Here is a 14,526-nt window from a genome sequence, read left to right on the forward strand (position 1 = left end):
CAGTTGCCCCAATACCGCTCCTGTGACCCTCTCTCCACCACCCAGGCTCTCTGGCCTTACCAGAGCGTATCCCCTTCCAAAGGAAGGAATAGCAGGCCGGAGTTTCCCTCCAGCTCCATTCACCTTCTTTAGAGCCGCCAGTTCCCACTACGTGGCAAATAAGATCTGGCCATCACTTCCTTAGGCTATAGACAGAAAGTAGGACCATAGGAAGGAAAGAGGTAAAAATTAAATACTTCACCTATGTTTTTCAAAGTAGAAGTCTAAACTCATTGATATGGTTCCAAGGGGCCTCCTAAATTTGAAAGAGTCAGTAGGGTTACAAACCAGGCTTACCACAATTTAATAACTGAAATTCTCCTCTGAAAAGAGACTTTAAAAATGACACCACAGGGCACCATATCCTCAGGACTCTTCAAAAGATACTTTTTCCAATGGCCCGTGCTACAAATTCAACCTGGAATCAGAGTCCAGCTTGGTTCTTTCCTTCTCATGTGGCAGTAATAAAGGTCTGATAGGCCAAATGGGGTCCTCAGCAATACCTCATTGTTTCCAGTGGCGTTGCATGGGGTAACTTATTGGCCCTGTAATGGCAATTTACTAAACAGTTCTATTGATCTACAGGGAGAAATTGAACACATCTCCCTTTCTGTTTAGCTGAGTTGGTTCTGCAGTAACAGGAGTAAACTGAATCCACCAAGGTAGCAGATTTGTTGAGTAAGAAGTTACCATTTTTTAAAAGGTCATTTTACAGGAAAGTGGGAAAACAAAGTCTAATTGTGAGAAATGGTTTCAAATATGAAAAACAACTCAAGTTCACCTTACAATCTTTGTATTTCTACAAAGCTACTTAGATTATGGACTGTCACGCTAAATATTATAATGAATTTGTGCTCACATGTGCTAACTTGTAATGAACATGTGTTAACTTGTAATGACCATAGCCTACAGTACAAACAGCTAATAATAAAACAATTTATTTTACTTTTACTGAACACTATCTATTCTGATTTTAAGTATCATTCAGCTACTTACTCTCAGGCTCAACTGGGCTTAACTGAGCAACAGAAAGCCTAGTCTTTTTTTAGTCTGTTTTATAAAAACGTACTGTTTACCATTAAGGGAAATTAAAACTTCTCTCATGCTCCATTTTTGTATCCTCTTCCCAGTCTCATCTTCACACTCTCTCCCATGCTACTTCTTAGCTGTGGAACATTCCCATCTTTTCATGAGCCAACCTCTTGCTCCTCTTCAAATCTCTCCCCAAAATACAATTCTTCCACGAAGCTTTTTAAAAAATGCGAGATTCTTATACCACATCTGTCTCATGATAGTATAAATGCCTTTGATCCCAGGCAATGCCCTGGCTGTTTTGTGCCATTCCTCTTGCCCGGGGGGATACTAAGGAAGTAAGGATCCACCATAGCAGCTCCTATGCCACATCCCGTGCCTATGACTGGAACAAAGGGCATGGGTATGGCCAAGGCTTCCCTTGAACCTTTGCAATACACATCTTGTGTAAAAAGCCCTTTGGGGCAGGTTGCCCCACATAAATGGAATGGTGGCTTTTTGCTGAATTGATCCCAATACAGTTGGATGTAAGACAGTCAGTTAGCTATTTGCATGTTGTCTCTAAAGTTAACAGTCGCAGTTCTCCACTGCCTCTGAGCTACAATCAGACATAGTCGAGAATGGTGGCTGTAGAGAGCCATTTATGGCTTCCCAATCCCCCAGATGCCCTATTCAAGCAGAAGTTAGAGCAGCCAGTGAGGGATCAGGTGCAGTGGAGCTTGGCTCCCCTTCCCACCCTGTCTCGGGCATTTCCCCAGCCTGTCCCCTCTTTCCCATTCCTATGGCATCTCTACTACATCTTTACATTGCTGAAGATTCTCCGCACACTGGGAGAATTCTCCTGTCCAAATTTTCCAGCCTCTTTAAGTTCACTTTGCACCACTTATGCCCTCTATGTGTAAACCATATGACATATTATTATAATAGAGAAAAACAAGAACACTTACCGAGTCTGCCCATTGCCCTGGTAATTCATTATCTCCAGCATAGGGCATCCAGGCTTGGTTCCTGTATGCTGTGGGTGGTGTTGGGATGAAATAGCCTGTGAATCCAGGTCGGTTTGCTGCTGGTATGGCAAACACTGCTGGTACTGTATTTCCTATGAAGCAATGGGGTAGAGATGATTAATAGTTGATAATCTTAGCTATAAACCTAGAGGATCATTTCAAAGTGTACCTCAAGCAGCCTAGGGAGACACTCTGAGTGTTTGTGAGAATGTTGATAACAACAAACTAGAATATGATTGCTCCCATCAGCTGCACAGAGCCCCTTTCTAAAAAGGCAGAGCATATTAGAGAAGCTAAGGACTGTATGTTGCAGATCAGAAGTGAGGTGTATTTGTAAAGTTGTCTCAAGAAGTATGCACAATAGTTGTGTCAGAAGGAGGAGAGCTCAGTGATATGTAGCAGATATGGATGGCTTCTCCCTTCCTACATGGGTTAGGGGTCATGCCCCTCATACACTCATTATCTCATGACCAGCCTCCAATATCTATCTACAACATTCATAGAATCATAGCATTGTAGACCTCGAAAGGTCACCTAGTCCAATCCCCTGCACTCATGGCAGGACTAAGTATTCATGAGAGAGCAGAGGTCTTTTTGTGCTGGATTTTCACTACTTTTGCCCCTTCTCCCAACTGACACGCATATTTTGTCTTTGTAGGCTCAAAGAAGACCCCACTCGGATCAGACCCATTCTCAAATAACTGATTTCTATTCAAGCTGAAAGTCATTACAAAAGACTAGCGTAAGAGGGCACACAAGCCTCCACACAAGACAGGAAATTAGCTAAAAATAACCCCAGAAAGGGGTTTAAGAAGAAGAACCCTGCTAAGCTGGAGACGAGCAGGCAAAAGTAGCAGATGTAGAGTTCTTTCTGTGGGAGAGAAACTTGCCAAGGCCAAGACGGTGCTTAGCACATCTCCCAGAGGAAAATACACTTCACCTAGTGTATTGTTTTGTCTGAGAATAACTGGCAGCAGCTAGTTCCACCTATTTTGTTGGGATAAAAAAAAGAAACAGTCTTTCAGCGTGTCGATCACAACGATGGCATACAATCTCTTCTGACGTCCCACCTCAGCCTCTGTTTTTAAACAGACTTGTAAAGAATGTTAAGCTGCCAGGGCTGACAGATGCTTGGAGTACTGTAGATGTGGTATGCTCAGAAATGGGAAGACTCAGGCAGTGCACTTTAGCCTCTAGGGGAGTGCCCTAGGGCACACTCAACACAACTCTACAACCCAGTTAAGGAGAGCAGTAGATAAGCTCCCAGTGGAGCTTAATGCAGCCCTAGGCCGGAAGGATTGTGAATGCAATTCAGGGCTCATAAAGAGGGGAAAGATACATTTTACTGCTAACTTCCCTCTCTAGGACCATTATTGTTAGGAAAGATTTATAGGGAGCTGTACCTTTACACTGCTCTTTATAGTCACAGGGCTAGATTGTGGCAGTTAGGCACAAGCCCCCAGCAAGGAGTGGTGTGGAACTGCACCACAGCAGGAAAAGCATTGGGGATACTGTCTTAGGCAAGTACAGTCATCTTGGTGCTGGTCCCTGGACAGGGAGGTGTGCAATTCATACCAGTCATTATGACTGGCACAGAATGCTACCTGCAGTTTGCCAGCTCCTTTCCAGGAGCAAATAGTGAAGTATTGGGCCATTAACCCACCTCTTCCCGGCTCCCTTTTCAGAGCACCTGCTCCAGGAGTTGCCAGGGTAGAGGGAGGAAGAGGGACAAGTGCCTCTGTGCATCCCAGAGCATAGAGCACATGATGACTGGTATTGTAAGACGATGTGCATGGCTGGGGGAGAAGCTTCCTGCTCAACCATGCACAGATAAGGGGGTGGCCATCCTGCACTAAAACATGCCTTCTGCCCAAAAAGCTTACCATCTAATTAAGAAAAGGCAAACAAACATACATACTAAGTGTACAATGATAATCCTGTGTGATACCTTATTGTAATTCTTACTTAAGAATTTCTTGTAATTTCTTAGTTTCAAATTAACGAGCAGGATTTTCACCTAAATTAGGGCAACTTTGTGCTGCTCCAGGCAGAATCAGGATCTGGGGCAAAATATAGCTATATTTAAAGCTGGTGCTTATCTAATCAGAGAGGTAGAATCTCTTTGACCCTAAATCATTCCATTGACTACTCTCACACTGAAGGACAACTCAAGCATTCTCAGCTGTCCAAGTACTTATGATACTTTCATCCAAGGAGCCCATTTTATACAAACTTAAACCAAATATACACAGCTCATTTTATCCTCTACTGAAGTGCAGCATCTCTGAGGAAAAATATGTGATTTTCCTTTTAATACAGCACAGCAATAAATCTCCAGAGTACAGGAGAAGAAGTGAAGAATGTTATCTAGTTGAAACTGCAGGACACATATCCTACCAAAGGCACAGTATATAGAAGGGGCATTCTAAAATGTGGGATATTGTATACTTCAAAATGTTTTAAAATTATAGGGTTGAGCCTCAGTGCTTCCTTTTAGATACTTATGTTCCACAGAAGTTACAGGCAACAGATTACAGTTTAGGGTATCCAAATTTTTATACTCAGTAGTACATGGTGAATATGATGCAGATAACTAATACTTCTTAGGAGGCTGCAAGACAAACTGTTCAGAAACATTAAAGAAGTGATGTCTAATAAGCCTGTCAATTTCAAGACCCAGTCTTAGTCTTTAGAATTTAGAAAGCCAAATTTTTGTAGCTTTTCATTAATAGTTATATTTTGTCAATGGGAAGCCATTTTCTCAGGCAGATGTTAGCCAGGTAAATAGTGTCAAAACAATATGGCCCCTTGGTCTCTGCACTATTGTGCCTCAGTCAGACACTATGCCCCAAAACACACAGAGGGGAGCAAAGCCATTGCATTACCCACTGACCGCATGCAATCTGGTGTGCTGGGAGTGGGGGTGGGATCACTTCTTCCTATCCCTTCTGGGAGGCTCTTGGCTCATGGGTTATTTCGGAAGCCAACTAGGGGATTTAGCTCTCTCAATTAGAGTTGTGTGATTAAATCTCAGTCAACCTTGAAAATGTCAACCATGTGCTCTGGTGCATGCAAGGACTGTCATTGTGCCCAGATCCTTGCACCCTTCTCTTCCCCTACCTTACACATCTGTTCAGGGCCAAGCACCGTGAAGCCTACAATGGAGATATTTCTGTGGTGCTACCTATGGCCTTGATCCAGCAAAACACTTAAACACATGCTTATCTCTATGTACTTTGATAGCATCAACGGAACTATCCACATGCTTAAAGTCACAATGAGAGTATCCATGTGATTAAAGTTAAGTGTAGTTTAAATGTCTTGCTGAGGCAGGGCCTGGCCTACACTTGACTGGATTTGCTGGTTTTGCCAGATCAGCAAACCCCATAGTGGAGATGCAAAATTATACCTGTAAATGATCTCTCTCTTTTTTTTTTTTTTTTGGTATAGCTTAGACAAGTTCCTTGAATGTAGTTAGCTATCCTGCCAAAAGGCCTTTTGTATTGGTATAACTATATCTACACTCGGGCTTTTGCAAGCACAGCCCTGTCAAATGAGGTGGAAAAAAAATCACACGCGTGAGCAATAGAGCTATGTCAGCAAAACTTTTAAGGGTAGGCCTAGGGCCAAAGGCATTTAAGTGAAGTGTAAAGGAGCCCTTCCTGCTGGGCACAGTACAGCTATTTATTTGTTAGTTATTCTTTTGTGAGTGGTCTTGTTAATATCAACATACTATCCCATACCAGCATGTAATAAGGGTGGTTCGAGATTTATCAGAGAGCAGACCAACAAACTAACGCCCTGAAGATCGGTGATTCAAAACCTCTTTATTTCAGATCCTCATAGCTAGACTCAGGCTTAGTGCAAGCAGCAAACAAAATTAACTACTAAGGTATTTTATTTCATATATTGGAAGTTTTTATAGTACCAAATTCAGAGAAATCCCCACCCTAACTAAAGTCTATCTTCTGATGAGGTCTTCACTCATGGTGTGGAGTGTAAGTGTGTGTGTAGATGGGGGGGATTAGTGAGGTCAATACACAAGTGGAGAAGGTGTTTAGATTTGTTTTATTAAACAGACAGCTAGGCTGGCTGGCGGGCTGACTGGTGTTACAATATTATGGGGGGCGGGGAGGGGGGGAATCTCAGACTTTGCTTGAAGGGCCTGAGGCTGCAAAGAGCCGCAACTCTCACTGTGAGGGGAGTGAGCAGAGCTAGTGAGAGGACCACAGGAATTGCATTAAACTAGCGAGAACAAGGGAGTAAAATAAATGCAACAAGTGCTGGAGAAGAGAGAGGGAGAGAAAGTCTCTCTTTTGGGCCTGCTTTCCTCAAACATATTTCACCCTTTTATTCATGGTTTTCTTTTCCTCTGTTTCCAAGTAGAACAATGACAAACTTAGTGTTTTGTTTTGCAAGCAGCTCCCTTCTGGGGTCAAAGTGCAAAAGACTCAGCTCCCATTAACTCTTGTTTGTTTTGATCACTACAGACAAGGATGCTTGTGCTCTGCTGCACTCTATACCTACATTAGGTGGCAAAGTCCCCCCAGTTTATGATGGAGCAGGGCTAAATTATGCAGCAAGGTTAACTGACTACTGAGTCATTCAAGAATCTTCTCTCTTAGTGCATCACACAATGAAACACTAATTAATCCAGGCTCTGACTTGCACTGTAGCAGAGGATACTAACAGTTTTGGTATTTCCACAATGGCAAAGCTTTGGAAACAAAAACAAACAATCAAAAAGACATTTTAAGTCACTTTTTCTTCATGTCCTGCTGGGTGTGAAGTTAATCAGGAATAGGTGGTACAGACTCTGACACGAGAAGTCTGTGAGGAGGTGGGGAAACGTTATCACAGTAGAACCTATAAGCCCCAGCTGAGATTGGAGCCCTGTACAAACACATCATAAGAAACAGTCACTTCCCCAAGGAGTTTACAATCAAAATAAAAAAGCCAGATAAAGCATAGCAGAGGAAACAGAGGTAGAGAGGTGACATGACTCATTCAAGGTCACCCAGCAGGTTAGTAGTGGAACCAGGAACAGAACCCTGGTCTCCTAGTCCTGTGCCCTCTCTACCTGACCACACTACCTCCCTTGAATGGGACTCCAGCTGCTCTAGCCTCTACTGTCAGAAGTTAATTCATCTGACTTCAGAAAGTTATAATTCATTCCAGTGAATAGGGGGAAGGGGCAGTTGATATTTGCTGCTGCTGGGGATTTAAAACATATTGAAACAGGACAGTGAGCTCTCACTGCACAAGCCAGGGAGGAAGGGGAGCTCTTTCTATACTTTTAGCAGCACTGGACAAGGAGGCAGGAGAGCTCTGTGTTTAGGAGATGGGTAGAAGCTGCATTTTCCCCTGCTCTCCCCTTATTTTAACCCTGGGTTGCTGCTATTGTTTTTTCAGAGACAGTGTTCAATCATGCAAGGCTAGGAGTGTGGCAGGCAGATTGTAGTTCTAGCAGGGTTCAGAAGCTTTGCATGGCAACTGCCTCCTACAAACCAGGACTCAACAAGTAGTGTGGCCATACTTGCTTCTGATGAACTCCCAGGCCCTTAACCAAGCCACACAATCTCCACTCCATAAATTCCACCGGTTTCCTGGTAAATATGAATTATTTGACGTGCATGTGACAAGAGGGGCAAGACAGAGTACCCCGTGTTGACCCTCAAGCCACCAAGAAAAGCATTTAATAAATCCTTCTCCATAACAACGAATAACAATGTGTGCTTGCAATATCCCATACACTCATCTGTACACAACACAGATTGGGGAGGTGATTTCTGTTTGTACTACACTCGTTTTCACCTGAGTAGTTCAATGCTGACTGATCCAATGGACCCACAGATACCGGAGCTCTTGAACCTGGGGCAAAGGATGCAGGATCATGCTGTTGGCCCTGCTCTGTCCCACTGGATTCAGATATTCTTGTCTTGCTGCCAATATCTGATGTTGACCTGTGCATCACAAAAAACAGCAAGAAACTTTGATAATTCTGACTGATAAGCAATATCCTCAACAAGGGTGGCAGGAGTTCCAAGCAGAAAACAGTAGGGAACTATTTGCTTTTTCTGTGGCATCCCTGGTTGCAGGAATATCAATAGAAAGCAACTTCCTTTGTCCTTGGCCTCTATCTTCTACAGTATTTTTTACAATTCTACAGCCCATTCACTCAAAACTCCAAAATGGATCCAATAATAAGATACAACAGACAATGCTGGATAATTACCACTTGGTGTGGTGTTATAAAGCAGAAGACTGAGTGATTTTAGTTATGTGTAGAGCACTGTTGTCCCTAAGAAATGCCATGTGTCAATTGTCTCCTATCATGAAATTTAACTGACAAAAATAAGCCAAGCAATGAGAACTATGCATTTCCTGAGGTGATGATATCATTGGCAGCCAATCAGAAGAGCTCCATTAGTGTTTGGCATTCTGACGGAATTTCACAGTAACAGCCAGCAGGCATACATGTCCTTTAGGATCATAGTTTGCCCCAGGTGGTGTTATACAGCACATGGCTGAAGGCCAAGTGACTTCATCCACCTGAAAAGGGCAATAATTGCTCAGAAATGCCTTATTGCTATGGTGAAACAAAATGTATATATTAAAAGTAAAGAAAACAGACATGCATTTATTAGTCCTGAGGAACATGGGAAAGAAATATCCAGCAGTCAGTCAGCAATCCGTGACTGAGTCCTGAGTTCCAAAAGCCATTTTATTATTTATCCGTATCATTTTCTATTCTATAGGGCTGGACGATTTAGAAAAAAAAAAGCAGAGAGGATGTGAGTGTGAAATATCCACTACTTTATACAATATATGCCATTTTGTCTGTCTTTTTAAAGTCGAGTTAAACTATGGCTTGAGAGATATCAGAGCATAGATTTGCTAAATTTATTAGACAACTCACTAGCTAATAGTGGAATATGGGATCCTTTGGGGTTTATTTTCTTCTACCATGTTGAAATTTAAGCACCGGAAATGAAAAGAGAGAGTTCCTAACTTCATTAACATCTCTTCATTACGAGGAAGGTGGCTACTACATGCCACTACAAGTTATAGGTTTCAGAGTAGCAGCTGTGTTAGTCTGTATCCGCAAAAAGAAAAGGAGTACTTGTGGTGCCTTAGAGACTAACAAAATAGCTCACGAAAGCTTATGCTCAAATAAATGTGTTAGTCTCCAAGGTGGCACAAGTCCTCCTTTTCTTTTTACTAGAAGTTATAGTTATGGAGTCATTCTCATTAGAGCAATAGAGATTTACAGTTCTTGGCTGTAGCAAAATAATAATGAATTACCTCCTGAGAGATGCCACAGCCACAGGACCTGTTCTGGGAGGAACCGGGGGTGGGGGAGAGCCCATTACCATTTCAGGAAGCTGAGAAAACCTGTACGCCTGTGAAAGAGAAAAATGAATATTTTCTAAAACTTCAATTGACCTTATTTTAAAAAAACAACAACATGAGAACCTAAAAAGTGAAGGTATTTGTTTAAATTCATTCCAACAGCCCTTAAAATTGTGTGAACAGTTCTATAATCGCTGACTGCTAGGAAGTTAACTTTTGGTGGTGCCTATAGTAGTAGGTATTTTATTTCAGATTTTATAACAGGCCAAGTGATTTTAAAATAATGCAGAAAGCATACACACAGATGGTATCACAGAGCTACAGCTGAGCAATTAAAAAAGAAGAAATAAGAAAATAATGCCTCAGTCACTGTAATCCAACCTGAGAGGTAAATCCTTCACAATTTTGGAAGACTCATCCCTTCCTGAAAACCCCCAGAGAGTGAGATCACAGTACTTTTTGCCCCTCTGAAAGTTAAGTGTTTTTAAGTCAGTATATCTGGAAGCATCCTCAAAGCAACATATACTGAAATGAAACTGCCTGCAAGCAATTACTTAATATTTGAACTTCTTTTTTCTGGCCTTTCAGGGGATTTTTCCCCCATTTTCTCCTAGGCAAGAAAACCAAGGTTCTTAAACCACAACACTCTAAAGCAATGGAAGTCCCAAATAAATCCACAAAGCAAGGTAATTCAGAGAAACCCAGGATCAGACTGTTGAGTCATGAAATCGAGCATCCAGCCTCCAGCAAGGCTGGATTTCATCTCTAGTACATCTAGAGACTGTGCAATGCTTACTGTATGTCAACAGAAACATCTTCCTGACCCTCATGGCCATCAGCTCATGGTCCAAAGAATGACGTATCACCTTTATCCATACTGTTGCTACAAATATTATTTGTCAGAACTTCATCTAATCTGCTTGGAAATGCAAGTGATCGTGTATAATTCTGCTTAGCAGTAGATTGAACCTCTTCTCAGACACTCCCTGATTTACTTTCCCAGACAAGTCTAGGTACTGAAGACATCTTAGAGCAATGCATGGGATTACAGTTAATGCAACTGAACCATAACTAAGATGATACAACATGACAAGGTATTAGGAGACTGTCTAATCTCCTCAAACCTATGAAATCAGAGGCTGAAGTCCAAATGTCTTCAGCCAGCAGCATCCTACAGTGATAATCAATAAAAACTTAATCTTTTTGGTCCCACACAGTTATTTTCTGTTTTAAATATCTGCAAAAATGTGGTATCACAGATACCTTGTGAAAAACTGACTTCTGATGCAGACAACTGTAGATATAATAGCATTAAAAACTATTCTCCCTCTAATCTACTGTTCAGGTCCCTGAGTAGAAATGTCAATGGCACTCACTTTGGTATTCAATCTAAACTAATTCAGACTGGAAATCAGGTGGAACTTTTTAACAATGAGAGTAGTTAACCACTGGAACAATTTAAAGGGTTGTGGGAGATTCTCCATCACTGGCAATTCATATATTAGGATTGGATGTTTGTCTAAGAGATACGCTAGTTCAAGCAGGAATTTATTCAGGGAAGTCCTGATTATGTGTTTGTTTCTTAATCTTACTTTTGTGTTTTAGCGGATTGCATCTATTTTCCTTTATCATACCAATTCCAAAAATGAGTTGCAAAGATAAAATAGGTTTAAGAGTAGCAGCTGTGTTAGTCTGTATCTGCAAAAAGAAAAGGAGGACTTGTGGCACCTTAGAGACTAACCAATTTATTTGAGCATAAGCTTTCGTGAGCTAAAGCTCACTTCACCAAGCAATGAATCACCTGATGAGGCACTTGAAGCCACTCAGAGGAGTCACTTGACAGAGGGTATTGAAACCTTATAAAAGGACTCTCCTCTCTCCACCAAATGTGGGGAGACCAGAATAAGAACACAGAGCTGGGCAGGTGGAAAAAGAGGAATCCTAACTGCCCTGGAAGGACATTAAAACCCTAAGGGCCCTCAGGTGAGGTGAAGAAACTGAGGCAGGGACTTATATGCAGGTTTTGTTATTTTTCTATAGCTATATATATTTCTTGTGCTGTGTCTAGGATTAAAGCTGGTTCAGAAATTCCTTTGCGAAATCTGTGTTACTGCTTTGACCCTCACGAAGCCCCAAAGAGGGGAAACCAGTCATTCAGAGGATCCCCAGCTGTGGTGGGACTCTGGGGAGTGTGCAAGAATGAGTGGGGAGGCTGAGTACAGCTGGCACTAAAGAGGAAGGCTTGTAATTGGCTCTAATGTAATTGGCTCAGACATTAGATAATTTGATTTCAGTATTAATATTTAATCAGCTTCAGGTTATCGATTCAATTGAGCTGGGTGCCATTTTTGAGTTGAGGGTTATAACCCAGTTAGTAGCTGAAAGCCTGTGTTGTTGCATTGCTATAGTTCATAAGCCCATGTGCTTTAAAGAAGAAGGCCAAAAAACGGCTGAGAACTAAAAAATTGGCCGGAAATAAACTACGCATCTCAGTAATGATTGAACCTGTGATATTCCAAGCTCTCGACCATGCTTGTAGCTGTTTCTTTCACTTCACACTGACTCTGACATTCTAGGCTTCAGAGTGATATTTGGAGTTATTCCCCGGGTGGGCTGGGCTGTGAAAGCTGGGTGGATTTGTGAAGGTGGCAAATGAGAGGTATGTGCTGCAGAGAGGACTTATGAGTTTGGGGTTATCGTGTGTGCTGGTGATTGTGTTGATTTGTGTCTAAGGGGGTTTGTGCTGGGACATTTGTGTTGATTTGTGAGAGTGGCAGTAGGTATATGGGTGTGGACGTTGGGTCAAGTAATGCAGTCTCCCTCACACAACCAATGAAACTGTTGCATGCAGATAAGCTGCAGAGTAAGGATAGTGATTGGCTGAGTTATCTCTGATATCATCATGATCTAGGATCCTTGGCCTGGCATACAGAGATGCCTTATTACAGCATGGGTGTAATTCATAAAGTCAAAATAGCTGAAAACTTAAATTGGATGGTAACAGACCACAAAACCCAGTGATGATTCAACCTATTGATATTCTGAACAAAGAGAAGGTCTCAACCATGCTTGTAGCTGCTTTCATCACTTTACACTGACTCGGATATCTTAGGCTTCAGAGTTACAATCCTAGAATCTTATATATATATATATGAATAGCCACCTCTTTATATCACTTCTTAGGGTTTACTATGTATTAATCTGACACTTTAACTAAATTGATTCCAATCCAATATTGATACTAACTTGTTGATTTGACCGTGATTTGATTGTGGTTTAATAGTTCAGTTTATTATTATTTTATTATTATTATTAATGGTAGCTTAGCTGTGGGGATATGTTTCCTTGATTTTAATTTTAATAGCTGTAAAAGTTTACAAAACTGATATTGATTCACATTTGCTTCAATAAGCAGCATGGGTCTAGAATCTTTGAGACGCTGGCTGAATATCAGCTAGTCAAAGCCGGACCAGTTCTCCCTCATTAGTCTTAGTTCTCACATCAGAATCAGGCCCCCTTTATCATTATCTTCCCTCTTTGCAGAGCACTAAAAAGAGGAGAGAGATGGTAGCTTGCCCAGAGTCCAAACTAACAAGGCTCTGTTATTCTGTGGTTTTCAGTTCTGGTCTCCAGGAAAATAATTGCCATTTTTCAGACTACAGTTCTCAGCGTGGTTCAGGCAGCTGTCAGGATTTCTGAAGTGGCAACTACAATGTTAGTATCCTTAAATGAATGCTTGAAAGGGTCTTAAAAAAAACAAAAAACCACCAACCCAAACTACAGATGTTGAGCCCCTTAGCTAAACACTTAAAGATAGGCTCCAGCTGACCCTTGCAGCTGCATGAAGTGCCTGAAAAACCTTATAAAGCCCCTACCATGATTCTTATTGGAGTCACGCAGCTAAACACTACAACCTACTTAGAAAAACAAAAATAGCATTTTAATGTCATTTTCCCAGTTTTTATTTAGAGATACATTGGAGAAATTTCAACTTCAAATCTTAGTGAAAATCCTGTAGATCCCTTTTATAAAGCATTAACGCTAAGATGCAGAGAACAGAATGACTAGTCTCTCTTCAAAACTACATAGCCATATAACTTTTATTTCACTTCAGAAAGACCTACTTTACTATAAAAGTAATTTGACTGGACATCTAATGACCAACACAACTGCTAATCTAATTCCAACCATAAAAAATGATCAAATGCAGTATGAACTGCAGTAGGGGAATTTCAAAGTGCCAGGAGTACTTTTATTGTGATTTAAATAGTATTTCCCTGAACGTGAGCATTTAATACCACTGGCTTCAAGTTATCCATGAAGGATTGTTCAGAAAAAGCATCCCTTATTGTACATTCTTCTGACCATTGAAGGTAAACATATCAATGATGATTCTGAGTTGTAACAATTTCTCTCTAAGAGTAATAGATTACTCAAATATAGACAGAGTCAAGAATCTTTATTTCTATTATAACTTTAGAAATGCCTTCTTTCAGAATAATATGTATTCCTGGCAAAAAAATCCTGCCATAACAACAACTTTGCCTTTTGATTTTTCTCTTTCTGAAGCAAATTTCCAGGTGTTTTCAGTAATTTCACATTCTTACAGGGCCTATTTTTCAGTTTCATTGCCAGTAGTCTGACTGCTGTTCTGTTTACTTCACCAGACAAAACTAATCCCAGGTTTAGCTTTGCTTATGATACTTGTGAAAGAAAATGTTTGTTTTGTAATGTTCACATACAGTACAGTAGAACCTCATAGTTACAAACACCAGAGTTACAAACTGACTGAACAATCACACACCTCATTTGGAACCAGAAGTACACAATCAGGCAGCAGCAGAGATAAACAAAAAAAGCAAATATAGTACAGTACTGTTCTAAACTACTAAACAATAAGGAGAAAGCAGCATTTTTCTTCCGCATAGTAAAGTTTCAAAGCTGTACTAAGTCAATATTCAATTGTGAACTCTTGAAAGAACATCCATAATGTTTTGTTTGGAGTTACAAACATTGCAGAGTCACAACCAACCTCCATTCCCGAGGTGCTCATAACTCAGAGGTTCTAATGTATCGGGAACTTTAAAACAGTGAT

The 14,526-nt window shown here is 41.0% G+C and overlaps 1 protein-coding gene across 2 annotated transcripts in view; it reads right to left on the minus strand.

The window, feature by feature from the left end:
• KIAA1549L (KIAA1549 like) overlaps positions 1–14,526 on the minus strand; it is a 210,698-nt gene that overhangs the window by 11,644 nt on the left and 184,528 nt on the right. For both annotated transcript variants that reach the window (XM_075129442.1, XM_075129443.1), the window contains 3 exons: positions 9,384–9,481; positions 7,893–8,041; positions 2,019–2,170 (listed from right to left, as the gene is read on the minus strand). In XM_075129442.1, the coding sequence (XP_074985543.1) occupies positions 2,019–2,170; positions 7,893–8,041; positions 9,384–9,481 (399 nt within the window). The remainder of the gene's footprint in view (positions 1–2,018; positions 2,171–7,892; positions 8,042–9,383; positions 9,482–14,526) is intronic.

This window comes from Caretta caretta, chromosome 6 (genome assembly GCF_965140235.1).
Source record: "Caretta caretta isolate rCarCar2 chromosome 6, rCarCar1.hap1, whole genome shotgun sequence".
Classification (NCBI taxonomy): Eukaryota; Metazoa; Chordata; order Testudines; family Cheloniidae; genus Caretta; species Caretta caretta.